This window comes from Anopheles cruzii, chromosome 3 (assembly GCF_943734635.1).
Source record: "Anopheles cruzii chromosome 3, idAnoCruzAS_RS32_06, whole genome shotgun sequence".
NCBI classification, from domain to species: Eukaryota; Metazoa; Arthropoda; class Insecta; order Diptera; family Culicidae; genus Anopheles; species Anopheles cruzii.
In genome coordinates this window covers 63,099,240-63,116,551 of record NC_069145.1, presented here as the reverse complement: position 1 = coordinate 63,116,551, position 17,312 = coordinate 63,099,240, and the positions used below count along the sequence as shown (strand labels likewise).

The following is a 17,312-nucleotide window of genomic DNA, read 5'->3' as shown; positions in this document are numbered from 1 at the left end:
AACCGAATGAAAAAGGACAATACAGCAACAAGCGAGTTTGTTGCAGCTACAGTGAGCCCGTGTGGCAAAACGGCATAGGCAAACGACAAAGAATATGTAACCAATCCCAAAACAGCTAAAAAACTATTATTTCATCATTGTTACGTTTAAGCAGTCGATGCATTGATACTTTAACTGATACATAGATGAAACACGAAGATGGCATATTCTCTGCAAGAATATGAAAACTAGAGAATAAACTAGTAGCTAGTAAGCGCTAACTAATATAATACTATTAGAGATGTAGTACCAGTAAAAAACGAGGTAAGGTGGGAGAGTAGTTACTGTGAGAAAAACAAAACGCATGCTTTTGCCCAAAAAGACGAATAGAAACGAGTTTTAAGGACAAAGATTCGATGATCTTTCCACGATTTTCTAAAACATGCAACAAACAGCAAACACATACATTTTATCAATCTAAAAGAGCATAACACAATTAATGAAATCCGTGCCAGGGGCTCCCGCTTAACTCGTACGTATTTTTATGGTCTCTATTGTTGTTGCTCGATTGATTTACCACTTTTACGTCACCGACAGATGGTTGGCTCTGCTTGAAATCGGCGAAATCAATATCTCAAACATCAAATCAATATTTAGACATTATGGATTTACTTCTTTCTTACTTCTCTCGGTGCGCACCTTCGCGTTGCACGACGAGCGTAACGCCAAACGAGTTCGCCAGCAGTAATTGCTCGAAAGGAAGACAGCAACGGCAAACGTGCAAAGTAGAGTAAAATTAAAACGTAAATTGAGCACCGTTATAGTCTGGCTGCTTCTGAGTTCACCTTCCGTTGTGGCGCTTTACTTGACGCGCCTCGGTGGGCCGGAGCAGGAAAGAAATGCCAACCCAAATCGAAACGTCAGGAAGTTATCAACGAAATCGGAGCATAGTCTGGCATATAGGCATAAGTTTTCCATCCACCTCGGCCCAACGTCACCTTGGCAATGTAGAAGAACAGGGTGTTCGGGTGCCGAAATAAAGGGTAAAATAAACTTTTTCCTCGCCGATCGAGGGTAAATGTTTATATGACGATGTGAAGCACTTTTCCCACTCAACGTTTTGTGAACTTGATTGTCACGAGGGCGTCGCGCCCGAAGCAGGTTGATAACGCTTCACACGCGCTTCCTAACCCTCCCGTTGTTGGAGTGGCGTGCGGCTTATGAAGTGCACAAACACATACACACTACAAACGGCAACGAGGTGAGAGACCGGAAAAGATGAAAAGACAAAACTTCATTTAAGAAATGAAGAAAATGGCGGAAAAGCTGGAAACGAATGAAAAGGAATGTCTCTAAGGGTGGAGATACAATGGTAAAAGACGATAAGGAAATTAAAGCAAAACTTTGGCCCATGCGCATAAATTGGCTTGGAGTCGGTTAATTCACAGGGAATGTAACAAGTCCATCGTATACGTTGAAAAGCCAGAGGAAACACACACTGGATAGAAGCAGGGAAAAAAATGGTTTCATTCAAAATGTCCCAATGGAGGCGCTTGGTGGCCTTCGAACAAACTCACGGGCGGATAAAAAAACACGAATCGATACGGCTTTCTTTGGCCAGGGTGAGGAGCTTTGTCATGCATTTCCCTGCCAAATTACATCAGCTGAGAGAGCCGGATGGTAGCTGGAAAATGCGATTTTAGGCCCATGCAACGCAATCAGCCTCCATACGTTCGGCTAACGGGCCGCCACGTTTCTGCGCGCGACGCCAAAGCTGTTTCCGATTAGTCATTCTCGACAGGGGATATAAAGTAAACGATAAAAGACACTTTTTTCTAATCTTTTAAAGCATTTTCCGTTATACTGTTAGAATGTGTGTGCGTTTTACGATTAGTTTGAACGAAGCGATAACTATTCAACTTAGTAGAAGCCGATTTTTCCCAGTTCGAACTGTTTCGCTTTGCCCTTGTTAGCCTTAAGTTAGTGTCAATACCTATTGTTCTTCGTTTGTTTTCGTTTTGTCTATTCATGAAACTGTGTGTGTGTGTGTGTGATTGTATGTATGTCCGTTGTAGTACTCTTTTGTAGGACCATTCAGAACCAATTTAATGATTACTGTTCAACTAAGTAATTTTTATGTCAACTTGCCTATTATGAACCGTTCATTTAAGTACCATTTGCGTTTGTCTTCTTCTGTCGTAAAATTTAGCAGCAGCACTATTGCAATATTTAAACGCAACAATTAAGTCTACCATTTTATGTAAACGTTCTGCTCACTATACAAATGTACTCATCAATTCAGCTTTTCTACGTGTATGATTTTATTTAAGTTCCATTATGCTCATTGACGGTCGATTTCGGATCGATTTAATAGCGCTATTGATTTATTGTATACCATTTAGTTCCGGACAGAATTAAATTTTATTTTATTTCTCATGCGATTAAGGTACATCCGTTTTTCTAACTCTATCCTATTGCTCGTGTGATCGTTTCCCAGGATTCGTGAACCTATTTGCCCCCCTGACAGCTGTGTCTGTTCATATTTTCAACCTTTCTGTGCCACTTAGTTATAATTTATTTTAATTTTAATTTAAGTTAATCATGTTTCGAGAACTTTGTAACTTTGTTGTTCATCAATAAATGAAGAAAGAAAAAAAACAGCGATCATAAAGCAGCATTTCGCCTTTTCACGTCTACGTCCTTGTTTGGTGGGAACTGATGACTTCTGAGCATTTCTTCCGAGAATCCGAGACCTTTGTGGGGCTTTTCATTCACTTAATCCTGTCCGGTCCCGGTGGCTGCGTCAAGGAAAGCCCGTTAGCGAATACACGCATACGTTTCGCTGGACACTCCAATGCGCTGCCCGATGTTGACGATCGGCCAAGTTCTCACGCAATGTTAAAAAGGGCCTCGAGGAATTTTCAATTAACCGTTCCACTGCCGCCGTCGGAATCCTACGTGGAACCCGCCGAGTGGCCCCGTCCGGCATTCCGGATTGATGTGGAAGCTCAAGACTGGCTGGACGGTGATGTGATTGGCTTAATTTTTGTTTTCCTTCGTATTTTTTCCATCCAATGGCTTTCCGCCCACACAGGGGACGCAACAATCAATCGATCTGCCATCCCTCCCGGGCTCGTTCCGGCCGTCCGATGCCCATCTGTTTCGAGGTGGCCCAAAAATAGCATTCCTTCGGCGAGCCCCATTTTTTCGCTCCACCGAGAATCCGAAAATTCCTTCCACAATTATTCAATTATCAGACATTTCCTCCATAGCGCGCGTGTGTGTGTGTGTGAGTTATCTGTAAGTTGTGTGTGTGTGTGTGTTTATGTTTCTTTGCTTTCTCGGTTTTTTTTCTAACAAAACGGACGGACCGAATTTATATTGGGGTTCCTTTTTACGTTGGCCAGTTCCGTCTTATAGGATAATCCAGTTTGAAGTAATGGTTTTTTTAGGTCTGCTTACGTGGTCGATGTTTTTGGCTTTGATAGGATTTAGGATCACTTCCTTTTTCGCGTTCCAGAAACAGCATATTTCGATTGAGCCTTAACATTGGGCCACGTTGAATTGGCTTTTCGAAATTGTGAGGCCGTTAAAGATTATTTAGGTAAATCAATAAAGCTCACCAGGCCACCGGCTCATTTCTTTATCGGTCATCAGCCGAATTCAGTGTATCAAAAACAAACGAAGCTATCACTCAAGAACTTACACATTGTACCGCCAATTCTTCCGCTGCATGTAAGGTGACAAATGGCTAAAGCATCATTCTGGCGATATTGATATTTATCCTTAACGAAAGGAGTGAAAATGTGTAAAAGTAAACAACGTGGCCAATCTGTAAATTATGTTGCTTCTCGCACCGCAGTCTGAGCCAATGGCTTTTTTCCGTTTGCCGGAAAAAACTCTTCCCGCCACAAACCACCACTTTGGTTTGACGGGAAATCCGTTTCCGGAGGCGGCGAATGGGATTTTGAAGTGGACTGGGTCGAAAAAACCGTCCCTCGAGGTCACTCCTCCTCGTTCGGGCTCATCAATCGGGTCCGCCACCGAGGTTCACCAGTTTGTTTGTTTGTACCGATCTTTGGCCGGTTTTTTTTATTGCTTTCCTGTTGCCATTTTCCACAACCTGGCGCTCGATAGAAGAAAAAACGATTCATTTCGCCGATTGCTTCATCCGCCTGGTTCCGTCGGTTTCTCTACCCCGATCGCGAACCGTCACCGCGCTCCGCACAGGAAATTGAAAAGTGATTATCATCAGAAACGATGACGGCGACAACGAACCCAAAGGCTGCCCTTTTTCCCAAATTTTCTTCGACGAAACCTACGCTTCGAAGGCGAATGTTCGTTGAGTCGCCGAGAGGTGAACGGTGAAAGAAGGGAACATTTTCGCGTCACGCTAAAATCAAGACGCCTCAACTTTTATTATGAGCTTGATTAATATTTGGCGCTGGTGAGGAAACTTTGGTGACCCGCAGCGACAGAGGGCGAGGTGTCTACGAGTTTTCCCGAGCTAAAAATAAATGCTCCCGAGAGCCGATAAGGCCGACCGGACGCACGGAAGGGCGGTATTCTTTTGGGACCGGTAGCCACCGAGGGCCCTGTCGGTAGCAAAAGCTGTCATTCGCAATTTTTAATTTGTGTTTATAGCATTCGTTTGTTATCGCTTAATAGCCTTCCCTGTACAGTGTGAAGTGTGCGAGTTACACGAATGTGAGAAAGTAAATTTAACAAGCTATGCAGCGGGCGAAGTAGGAGTCAAACAAGTGGAGAGAACGACAACAATGGAACGCCTTTTGCGGGCGCCAAAAGAAGGGAAAATCGTACGAAGTTTATATAAAATCGATCTGTGCCTTTTTTGTAGTGAAACGAGCAAGAAAAATACAAAGTAGACGACAAACCAGTAGCAACCGGGAACCAGATATATAAAGCAAACTAACTGAGTAACGGCGTTACTGACTAGCACTGTTGAAAGTGTAGCCGATTTGGCCAAACTCCAAAGCTTCTGGCAACGAGCCTACCAGTAGCGAACAGTAAACGATTCTTGTTGGAAGGCCGCATCCGAAGGCTGTTGAGCAACAAGAACTATAGACCGTGTACTAATAGTCGTGATACGAACTAATTTTACTAACATTTTTACCACTCGTTAATATTTTTAAGGCCACTAATGAGCAAAGTAAAAACCAATCCACAATACTACTGCATCCCTTAATTCTCATCTGCATCTACTCAGCCAATTGCTTGATTGATAGTCATAATTCTGAGACGAGTGTAATCCATCTCCATTTTAATACTCATAAGCATTCAAAACATGTTTCTCATTGCCCTGCGCTATATTCGTGAGGTAAAGCAAAGGTACGGTTTTAATTTGGTAACAACTAGTTCAGGCCAAAAATAATATATCTGAAACTGATTCACTTTTCTACTTTGTTAGGGTACATCAATTTGGTATGAATCCACATCGACGATTCAGATTCAAAATCTATTATTTTAGCAGTGCTAACAAGGAACAGCTAACAATGGTTTACATTTATATCACGAAGCCAAGATAAACTAGGGAAATCAAACGATAAGACGGAAACGATAAGCGAAGGAAATGTTGTAAAAATAGAACTGTTTTTGCAACTTACGGTCATGATCAAATGAAAAACATAAAACTTTATACACTACGTTGAAATTGCCGTAGATCAATAGAAGCGTTTCCAGCATACACTTTTTTGTGAATTTATTCTCAATATGACAAACAAGTAGAGTAGTATATTGAATAAGAGATTATCTACGGCGCGAGAAAGAACTTACACCAGTAATGTAATAACGTTTGCTTCTGATTTGCTTCATTCGAAGTTAGTGCATTGTACAATTGTCTGCTAAATGATTTGATTTTATTCATCGAACGTATACATTTTTAATTTACACCTTATCAACCAAATTACATAATGTGAGGGATCGGTAAATATACCTTTTTTTTATTGAAATTCACCAATCGCTCGGTGGGACGGGAAGGGTTTCATAAGCTCATCGTTGGCTTGCAGGTTTTTAATCCTGTCAGCGTTACGGTACATTTGCAAGCAGTCAAAACGTTGTTTAAGTTGTTTTGCCACAAAATACACATAATGCAAATCCTTAACTAGCGCACTGGCAATGGCCAAAAGGAATAACATAATTTTATTCATTCACTGTAAAATTCTCATACAAAGCAACGCAACGAGTTCCACGATCGTTCTTACCACACAGTCGAAGAAAACCAACTGAAACAAAATAATCGAAAAAGCTTTAACTGAAATTATTAACAGAAATGAAACACGCATAGGCGATACCAGATTAATAGAGACTGTAGTACTTTCAGCAAACTAGAATCAAATAATAGGAAGCGATACGATTTCGATCCCAGCAGAGAGGAGCGGACATGCCGACCTGCATTACAATTATCTACCTACGGTAATCAAGAGACAAAACTACAAAGCATATTGAACATTATTCATCGAGCTTTTTAATGTATCGCATTAAATTTAAAACTATCCCATAAACAAACCTCTCCAGGAAACGGCAAGGAATCAAAACATGTACCAAGAAAAGAACCAAACAAGCAGAAACCAGGAACAAAGGCTGGAACACAATATCAAAAGTACACACTAGTGGATCAAGCGAAAACCGGAAAACTAGCCCATGTAAGGCACTGGGCTGCAAGAGAATCGAAAAGAGTAGCAATCAAAACTTGGACAGGTTGTTTTGAATTTTGCTTAGAGCGCCGCTTTCGGAGTTGTGCACTAGTGTTTTTTTCATTTCGTTAGTACGTTACTGATATTTTTTAACTAACTTTTAGTCAACTTTAGTCTTGCTCTTGCCATTAAAAGAGCAACGAACGATATGTAGAAATTGTCTGACATCTTTCTAACCGAATGTTGATGGGGAGACAATTGCAATTGGAAGGATAAAACATTAAAGCGCTTCAAAGCAACGCGTTTAACGTTCACTATTTATAGCATAGACATTTATGTTAAGTACGGAGGCCACTTATGCAAATAATAAAAATCAACTGTGAATTGTAAACCTATAACATAATTACCTAACAATAAAAAGCGCACCAAGAAACGCAAGGTCGCAAGCCCTGCTCGCACGCAACTCTTTAAATGCTGCTTGATAGTTATGTTAAAAAACTAACAAACAAAAAATAAATACTGCAACCTACTGTAGAATAGTTAAAAACATCAAACAAGTAAAAGTGACGGATACATTGTTAATAGCGTGCAGATTTCGAAACACCATAGGACCAATAGGGATCACTAAAACCTATTGCAAATTGTACATAGACAAAAGAGAAACCACACAGAGACCGGAAGTGCGATATGAGCTGACGCGAATGTGCATAGATGAAACTGCTCGATGCATCAGGCATTAAAATGTTGTTATTTACGAGCTGGTTCGTCGAATCCAGAGGGATGCGTTGGCAAATTCCACTTCACTACAAACGGCTCTTCCGTTTGTTGAAACCGGTGAAAACAAGGTGACAAAGTCGTTCGGTTGGCAATGTAAGCAAGATGAACGCAGCGTTTGCATGGGCGTAATAAGAGAAGAAGACAGTGAAGGCTTGCCAAGCTGCACAAACTTCGGTATAAACAAAGTGAAACAGCAGATGGCCGAAGTACCGTACTAATCGTAAACAGTAATATTTTGTAACTTTTGGAAAATAACTGAAATAAAATAACATATCTGCAAACCGTGCTGTGTTTTGTTGTATTGTTTTCAACGCATAAACTTGCGGTTATAACGCAATGGTCGAACTATTCTCGCTGGAGGCTCTATTAATAAGTCAACGATTTGTTTTACAATTTTCTTTCCAAAAGTAACGATTTGTTTGAATAGCGTGAAATGGTTAGCATGAAATATTTCAACCCAGCACTGTAGGCGACTGTCAAATCGTGACTGTCAAAATTTAATCATAACAATCAGCGGTTCTTTATTGAAATAAACAACAAAAAATGTCTCAACAGAATTAGACCAAAGATAACAAATCATTCGGTTTTCCATAAAATGTGGCCATTGGTAGGAATAGTAGTTTTATGTTTTAAGATATGCCTCGTCTGTGCGTATAGGCCAGTTTTTATTTACCATGGCATTCTCACGGGAGCCCCTAGCATGGAGCATTTAGTGGCCAGAATTCAGCAAGTAAGTCGAGCGTTCGTGGACGGATGTTTGCTAACAAAAGTTAAGTTCGCACTTCTCAGCTTCACCCAGATACGGTTGTGTACAACTTCGAGCGCTTCGGCGGTTGGTCTAGTTTGGAAAACGCATGGCACCAGGTGCTGGAAGCGAATAGCAACCTTCAGGCGGTGTGTGCCCTCCACCCGGACGGAATCAACATGATTGGTTATTCCCAAGGTGGCCTTCTTGGTCGAGCAGTACTCCAAACGTACCCAAACCACTGCGTCCGGACGTTCATTTCCCTGAGCTCACCGCAGGGTGGTCAATTCGGAGGTGAGTTGCCTTCAGGGAATTCTTTTCGCTGGTTCCCCAATTAATTCTTTCATTTACTTCGCATTTACAGACGACTTTCTGCACCTTATCTTCCCTTCGCTGGTGGCCAAAACAGCGTACCAACTTTTTTACACGTACGTCGGGCAGCACACGTCCGTTGCAAACTACTGGAACGATCCGCATCACCAGGATCTATTCGAGGAGTACAGCATTTTCCTGCCGTACGTCAACAATCGACTACTTTCGGCCAACTCGACGCAGTTCCGCGACACTTTGCTACGGCTAGAGCGACTGGTGCTGATAGGAGGCCCCGATGATGGAGTTATCACGCCGTGGCAGTCGAGCCACTTTAGCTTCTACAACGAATCTTACGATGTGGTGCCTCTGCAAGAAACCACTCTCTACACGGAAGATCTGATCGGATTGAAGACGCTGCACGACGACGGAAGGTTAGATGTGATAGAGCGGCCTGGCGTGCACCATTATCAGTGGCACAGATCGGACGTTGTGATCGACAGCGTGATTTTGCCTTACCTCGACTGAGTGCATTCTAAACGATGCAGTGTATTTCCCAATCCGGAACACAGCTTAAGAAGCATATATTTTGTCGTTAGCCTAGAAGAGAGTTAAGCCCAGGGAAAAATGCAGGTCTTAGTTGTAGTATTGGATCTAATGTACGTTTACTTTTGTGTAAGACGTGAGTTATGAAAATGTTATGGATTTTAAAATAAATTTACCAGGCACATGACAGCCGAAAACGGCCCATTAATTACTATCCCCACATGTTTCGGAAGATTACCTAATTGTACCCGGTCCCATTCATCCAAACCCTTTGTCTGTTGCGGGACAATTTCTTCAGTGTCTCCAGCAGCACTGCACTTTTTGCATTATACCTAAGTGCAGTTGGCGTTCCTCGTCCCCCAAAAAGAAAATTCTTTACCATGTCCACTTTTAAGTTAATGGCGACTCTAGCGCTTTTGTCTTCTTTATTGTGGTGCTACTTTACAGCGAACGAGGTCTTATGGTCATACGGGTTTGGCCCCACGGCAGTTGCGACACGATCAACACCAACGGTGTTCGCTACTGATCCAGGTAGTCACTTGGTTTAAAATGATTTACGACGTTAATGGTCCAGTCCGACTCGACGCCCTTAGTGAACTCCTTGATAAATCGATAGTTGCATATGCTGATTTTATCGCGAAATTCCGGAAGCGTCCTGTAAACGAATGGAAGAGACCATTTTTAGCAATTGTTCTAACGTTTTTCGACGATCTCAGCGAAAGGCGTGTACTTACCCAACATTCAGCGGGACGGGCTCGCCTCGTTCTATCATGCCTTTCAAGCCTCGCAGAACGTGAAACACCATCGTGATTTCAACAAAACGCTTCTGACTATCGTCTTCCGACTCATCAAACATGATGCCGACTTGATAGGGAAAGGAGAAGTACACATCCTCTTTGTCCACCGCAATGTCGTACCGTTCCGCGACCGACATTTTCGAAAGCGATTGTTTTACGTCGTTCAAAGCCGTACGATCAACCAGTCCTTCTAGCTGCTTGGTTTCGCCGCCAGCCAGTGCCGATGATACCACCTAGTTAGGGATAGGATATCCTAAGATTACTCTATAACCGAGGCCAAGAGCCCGCTGGCTTGGGCCAGGTTCGCTAGACTAAGACTGGCCAAATAACTACTCACATGTAGAGCATGCTTTGCCCCTAGCACAAAGTCGGGAATACGAAAGTCGTGATCGAAGTACGGCCGTATGATCAAAGATACCATGATCCAATTGCGGACCGTTTTAACAATTGAAGGCCAAACGATTTGGGGAAACTCCATTAGCATGGGTCGTTTCCGCGAAGCATCTTGGCTGGCAAGAAATCGTACTCCAAGTGGCGGACCTAGTGGTAAGCTTGTTGTAGAGAGTTTAGTCGAAACACTAGCGGGAAACGGCACAAAATGGCTCAAACATCTTGGAAATCCTCTTAATTTCACCGCACTTTTCATCACAAACATTGTGTTGTGAATGACAATTTGTGGAGAGCGAAAGAGTCGGTGGGCAGCGTTTATGGTGTAGAGTTGAACCTTTTAGAACTTCTCTCTCTATGCTTCATTTAATAAAGTAAGAACGGTTATCAATTTGTAGATGAATTTGCATGAGCAATTAATAATACCTTACCTGTAGAACTAAGCAGTGTCAACCTGTATGGCCAGAAATAAAATTCAAATTTTAAACTGCCTTCGTTGATTGCTTGATTGATTTAGTTTAGCTCATTTCTCGATTATCCGGCGTTTCAGAGGATCGGACTACTCGGTGACGTATCCGAACGTATCCGTACCTTTCGGGACCGAGACCATTTCTTTCTCGACCAATAAACAAAAGCAACGTAAATGAATGTGAGTTTATTTGTGTGTTTCAAGCGAATGCCCGACCATCCACAGATGGGCCACAGATCCTTCACAAGGACATTATTATAAATGTTACGCGCTCTTCACGCCAAAGGCAAAGGCCATAAGATGCGGTGCTTTTCTGCTCTCCGTGGAATCGCCTCTTGGTAATACAATGGTGCAAACAAGACGGTTAGTAAAGTGAGGTGTATGAAGTGAAAGGAGAAGAGCACCCGAAGGCACTCGGGTGTAGGGAAACGGAACGATTGCAAAACGATGGGAGGGAAATGCAATGAGCTCAAATTAATAGCGTAAAAGAACCAGCTTAGCAGTAGCCACGGTCCGGGACGCGACGACGCGGGGCGCTCTTCAGGATGTTATCGACGCGGACAATCATCTCGGCGGCTTCCGCGGCCGACAGCAGCACCTGCCGCTTGACGGCAAACGATTCCGTGATGCCCAGCTCCTTCATGCAGCCCACCTTGCCATTGTTCATGTCCAGGCCGAGCGTTGCCTTGCCCTGCGAGTGGCCAGCGCGCAGCTCCGACACGAGCTGAGCCGAATCGTAGCCCGCGTTGTCGGCGATGATCGTCGGCAGCTGCATCAGGGCGCGTCCGAATGATTCGATGGCCATCGCCTCCTTGCCGGCAGTTTCCGCGGCCAGCTTGAACACGGCCGTAGCCATCAGAGTTTCGGAACATCCGCCACCGTACACGATGCGCGATTCCTTCACCGTCGCCGCCAGCACGCACAGTGCATCGTGCAGCGATCGTTCCGCTTCGTCGATGATCTGTTGCGTCGCGCCGCGAATGACGATCGTGCAAGCTTCGCCGAGTGGCACGCCGGAAAACCGGAGCAGCGTGTCCTCACCGATCATCACCTGCTCGATCAGATCGCACTTGCCAAGCTTCACCAGTTCCGGGTTCTCGAAGGTGGACACAATCTCACCCCCGGTGACCAGCGCCAGTCGCTCGATACCATCGAAATCGGCGTGCTCGATGGCCATAATGCCCGCGTCGGCAAACAGTTGCTCGGGATAGTTGTAGATCAGCTGCCGGTTGATGAACACGTTGATGTTGTGGCCCAGGATTTTCTCGACCTTCTCCTTCATCTTCTCCTTCTCCGCCACCTCCAGCTCGGCGATCTTGCTCATCGAGTCCACCTTGATCGACGAGCCGAACACCTTGATCTTGTCCGCGTCCATCGGCGTGTTGGCGATCAGGATTCTCGCGTTTTTCACCATCTGCGGCTGGTGGACACCCGGCATCTTGTCGAGCAGGAAACCATCGTCGAGGAACGACTCCTCCAGGCAGCCGCCCAGTTTCTTGATGCGTTGAATGGCCGTTAGCGAGCCCGAGCCCTTCAGGCGCAGTACCGCGTCCACGGCCAGCTTGGCGAAGTACTCTTTGTGCTGCGACAGAATCTTCGAGCTGAGCGTCGTGCGGGCAATGTTCATCAGATCCTCCCGGAAGCGCTCCGCGTTGGCCGAATTGTCGGCGGCCGCCGACTGCAGCTCGGCGCGGGCCACGTTCGCGGCCAGACGCCAGCCGGCGATGATGATCTGTGGGTGAAGCTTTTGCTCGACTAACTTCTCGGCCTCGCGGATCAACTCGGCCGCCAGCACCGTGACGGATGTGGTTCCATCGCCTACTTCGTCGTCCTGCACGCGCGACATGTCGACGAGGATTTTGGCCGCCGGATTGTCGACCCCGACCGCTTTCAGGATCGTTGCCCCGTCGTTCGTCACCTCGATCTGACCCGCACTGCGCCCGTGGGCGACCAGGATCTTGTCCATGCCTTTCGGGCCGAGCGTGCTCTTTACCAGCTCGCCGATGGCGATGGCGCCGACGAACGAGGACAGGCGCGCGATTTCACCTTTCTCCTCCTCTGCTTCATTCTTGAGAATTCTCAGCGGGTTTAGCGAAACCATTTTTACGGACGATTAACTTACAGCCGGAAATTTGCTACGAAAAACACGCTCGCAGCCTGACTCACGGGGTTTGTGTGAAGAAAGATGGTTGAAGTCGGCTGTCACATGCGGCGCTTGTTTGGTGGTTCGGTTTACACTGCACGCTTCGAGTCTGTATTTGGCACACAGTGCTGCTCTCTCGCGGTGGGTATAGCAATGATGGGAAGGCGATTTCAAACGACCTCGCTGAAAACGGTTGGCAATGGCAATGAGCTTGGAAGGCAATGAATTAAAATTACCATCCCTCGTAGTATATTGTTATTGTATTTTGATCATAAAACGCATAAAAATGGGCGTCTTGTAGAATTGAAGACTATTTTTAAATACAAAATATCTGATGGTAGTTTATGTAACATCGCGACAAATATTCCTAACAATAGACAACAAAACTAATAAGAATCTTAAACAATGATCCTATGACGGTCAACTTGAACATTGAACATCGAACATCACCAGAATTGTCCCAAAACTCGTCCCCGAACCAGTCAACGGTTTCAAGAAAGTACGTTTTCTTCACATTTTATGGCCGTTACATGCCAGACGGCAGTACTGCCACATCAGAAACGTCTATTGCTACCAGCGTGCCGTACGCTGGGAAGAGATTGCAATTTTTCTCCTATTTTATTGACTTTGTGCCACTCAGGCCTTTGGGCAGCATCACCCTCGTTTGTGTGACGAGCCTCGTGACGCGTGTGTGTGGACAGGCATAGTTCCTGCAATTGATAAGCCCCAATCACGCGACCTGTGCCGATCTAACCGGTCGCATGGTGCCCGTTTTAATTAAGATGAGTCGGTTCATTCCGTGCCCTAATTGGCACTAAATCAATGAAACTCGACGAAAGGATACCGAAAATGGCCCAGGCTAAGCTGGAGGCAGCTCCATGAGGCGTACGCCTTCTTACGGGTGATCGGACTCTCTTGCCCAATTGCGTCATTGTGCTTCGCGTCGCAAGACAAATTGTGCACTTGCCGATCGCCGTTGCCTTTAGCACCGTTTTTTTTACCAAATGGCCGTAAATGGTATTTTTAAAAGGGTTAACGGTCCACAATCCATCACTGTCCGAACGTGTAACTTCGTCAAGAAATGGCAAAAATAGTCGAAGGCCGCCGTCGTCTTGCCGCTGCAATAAAGCATCTTTTTTCCTCCTTAGCTTCCTGCTTAAAGGCCGTACCGGTCAAACGCACCCTAGGGCCAACCGTAGGGTTTTCTCTTCATTTATTTCACTGCTATTAGGAATCCATCTTACCATTTCAAACAAATCATAAAACCACCCCTTCAGCTCAATTTATTATTCCAATCATCCCGCCTTCGCATCCACCGCGACGATGAATGCGAAAAAATGCTGTAACCCGCCACAACCAGGTCGGGAAATGGGGGAAAGCGCGAGCTGAAAAACGCATGATAAAATATAGTGCGCCCTGAGCTCACAAAACAAATGTGGCCCACGCCAAGAAACGCGCCGGAACGCGCTCGCCGGACTCGAAACAAATAGCCCTTGTAATATATACATAATTATCCGCCATTATCCACTTCGTCACCATAACGTTGGTCGGTGGTCCACTGGAAATCGGTGACCGGAGATGGATTTCCCTTTTTTTTGTGCCGCCAACCAAAGGATTGGGCTCGGTGCTTGACCGAGTCGCTGGAGAAAAATTTTAATAAAATTACTTCAAATTCCCGAAGCCGACACCATTTGTTCGTCAGCTTTCATCGAGCTCCGTTTGGCCATCGGTAGTTCATCATCGCTTCATCCTTAGCCACGCTGGGTGGTGGTCTTATAAAGAAAGGGGGTGAAGGAAAAAATCGGCCACAAGGAGAAGGCGAAAACACGATGGATGGTAAAAACTGCGCTCCGCCATGGCCATAAATCAAAGATTTTGGCAATATTGGATTTAATTGACAAGTTGGGAAATATTTGAAAAATGTATTTCCGGCTCTTGTTTTTTTTCTTTTTCTTTCGATCTTTCGAACCGCTTCGCTGGGTGCTAAGGGCTTCCTGGTCCTGGTGTCCTGGCCGGAGATCGCCGGGACGCGCTTGTGACGATATGCCGCTGCTGCCGTGGGGCACTGCAACGGCCTCAAGGGGTTGTAAATCATTTCCCAGTGACTACGCGCAAAGCAGAGATGATCCGGGGTTGACACGAGCCGTGCGAGGATTTTCCTTACACCTTCCAAAGAGAGGTCCTACGCAGCAACCCGACCGAAAGTGGGGACAATTTAAAACCAAACACGCCGGCACCGAACCGGACGCGTCCTGCAGCGAAGTCACCGCGGCCAATATGCGATGAATAATGTCCTTATTCAAATCACGTGTGCACAAAATGCTAAGCACAGGGCTGCTTAGCAAGCAAGAGCATGGTAGAAGGCGGAAAAAAAGAAACGTTCAAGAATTTACGTTATTGGAAAAAATGCTGCAAACACGCTAGAAATCGATCAGCAGCGAGAATCCGAAGCGCTGAGTTACGGGAAACGATTTCTTTTGCGACGGGACGCGGCTTTCGGAGTGTCCTTGCGGCCGAGCTTCAAGGGGAAGCGAGGGTCATCTTTGTTTTAAATATGGACATCACTTTAATATTGATGAACTGCCACTAGCTAGCCGATGATCGTAAAATTCTGGTGCAGTGTGCGCTTTCCGAACTTTAGTTGAAAATCCTGAAGAAAATTGAAGAAAAATAGGAAAGGTTCTGAGTTGCAATTGCTTATATCATATCTTTGGCGTATTAATTTCGGATACTTTCACAAGGATTGGGTCTTTCATGATCTCACCATATGTCTCAAGCTTCTCAGCAAATGAAGTTCAGAGGCTTTTCTACGAATTTTACTAAAATTTGAAGCTACCAAGAAAAAATATAAAAATGAAAGACGATCGCGCAGCCATATTGTTTTGAAAATATTCCTAAAACAACGGTTTTAGTTGTTGAAAAAATGAAGCAATTTATTGTTAAAGTCATTATTATGTAGTTAAAGTCACAGATAAGTTTTTCGTTAATAGACAAGGATGATGAAAAAAAAAGCGATAATCGTATCTTCACTTTCCATAAACCATCGTGGACTGGTCATCGAACATCCGATTGGCATAAATAAAACATGTTAAACGGATCCTCAAATTTTGTGTACAGATAGAGGGGTTTGGACTATATTCTCTATATCAGGTCAGTCCATGAAGTGGTTTAGGCAGCATTTGATCATCGATAATGAATCAAGTTTTGCAGTTTTTTATTTAAAGATGTGATCTTTACATCCTGAAAGCACAAATGTGATAAGATTCCTAATACTACCTTCTCTTAAGAAGAGCCTCCAATGAGGATCTCGTAAAATAGCCATACATGTGCTGCCAGCAAGACCAACAGAAGCAGAGTAGCTCTATAATTATCAGGAAATTTTCGAATCTAATACTGGGCACATGTAAATTTGACATGAGTTGCAACAAAGGGTATGTTACCTGAACTAATTATAGAAAATCACGTAACGAGTTTACTTACGATATCTGATTATTTCTTTCCACCAAAAGACTCAAACAAGGTACTAAAACCTAGAGTACCAAATGGTAAAAAGTGTTGTATTTTTAGCTATATTTTTCTCTGTTTAAATGTCTGTATGGTATTCTGTTTAGTAACTGCTTGAAAGAAGTAAAAGCCCCAAAAGCCATTATTAAATAATATGAAATAATATGTTTGAGCCACCAGCTATTTATTATTACTTTGGCGATAAAAGAACTTCAAAGGACACATGAACGTTTGCGTTTGATGCAAGGCCCCGGCTAAATTAGTACATTGGAAAACGCAAACCAAAGTGAAGAGTTCTTTAGTAAGTTACTCACTTAGAAATCATTTAATTGAACACTAATATGTTCGATAAAAGAAAACGTAGCAAACCGATAGCAAAACCCGAAAGCAACAGGTCGGTTTCGAAGTGCGCCGTATGCGCTCCGCCCTGATTATTGTCCTATCCGAAAGTCAAGAAATCACCATCAAACTTTTCGAAAACGATGTTGGAAGAATTTTATCGCATCCGTCTGCGAAGGCGAACGAATCTTGGCGGTCAATATTTTCCCCGTTCTTAGTGAAACATTCTTCCATCATGTAAATCAGCTCGTGCCCGCCGTGCCCTTCCCTCGGACATGCCTTTCCGTGCGATTTTACTGCGCTGTCGAAGTTGTCACAACACACGCTGGCCGGTCGTTTCGTTTACTGCCTTCACCACCGTCGGGTTGAGCTCCGGCCACGACCACGGACCCCCGTTCCGGTTGAGTTGGCTGTTTTATTCCTGCGCTGTTGCGATGCGCTAGGAGGAGGACAGCCAGAAATAAAGGGTAAAAAGGGGAATGCACGGCCCCTCACAAAGACAGAAAGGGTTATTCATTACTAAATTACTGATTATAACATCGTTATTCTTTATGATTACACAACGCCCGGCACACGGCAGCCGGGCGAGGTCATGCGGATCCTTTGGCCCCTCTTGACACCGGGCCCGCGGCCGGCCGCCGTCTGGCCGGGGGACGGGCCACTC

General features: G+C 44.6%; 3 protein-coding genes across 3 annotated transcripts; 1 reads left to right on the top strand and 2 right to left on the bottom strand.

Annotated features, from left to right (window-relative positions):
• The first annotated feature begins 7,960 nt into the window (after nt 1-7,960).
• Nucleotides 7,961-9,092, top strand: LOC128273178 (lysosomal thioesterase PPT2 homolog). Its single transcript, XM_053011102.1, has 3 exons — nt 7,961-8,139; nt 8,199-8,448; nt 8,519-9,092. The coding sequence occupies exons 1-3, from the start codon at nt 8,005-8,007 to the stop codon at nt 8,989-8,991; spliced, it is 858 nt and encodes a 285-aa protein (XP_052867062.1). The 5' UTR covers nt 7,961-8,004; the 3' UTR covers nt 8,992-9,092.
• Nucleotides 9,093-9,414: 322 nt separating this feature from the next.
• Nucleotides 9,415-10,473, bottom strand: LOC128274786 (m-AAA protease-interacting protein 1, mitochondrial). Its single transcript, XM_053013093.1, has 3 exons — nt 10,144-10,473; nt 9,744-10,039; nt 9,415-9,664 (listed from the first exon to the last, which is right to left on the bottom strand). Exons 1-3 carry the CDS (start codon nt 10,459-10,461, stop codon nt 9,529-9,531), a joined length of 750 nt encoding a protein of 249 aa, XP_052869053.1. The 5' UTR covers nt 10,462-10,473; the 3' UTR covers nt 9,415-9,528.
• A 368-nt stretch (nt 10,474-10,841) lies between these two features.
• LOC128274785 (T-complex protein 1 subunit beta) lies at nt 10,842-12,818 on the bottom strand. Its single transcript, XM_053013092.1, has one exon. The coding sequence runs from the start codon at nt 12,761-12,763 to the stop codon at nt 11,159-11,161; it is 1,605 nt and encodes a 534-aa protein (XP_052869052.1). The 5' UTR covers nt 12,764-12,818; the 3' UTR covers nt 10,842-11,158.
• Between the last annotated feature and the right edge of the window lie 4,494 nt (nt 12,819-17,312).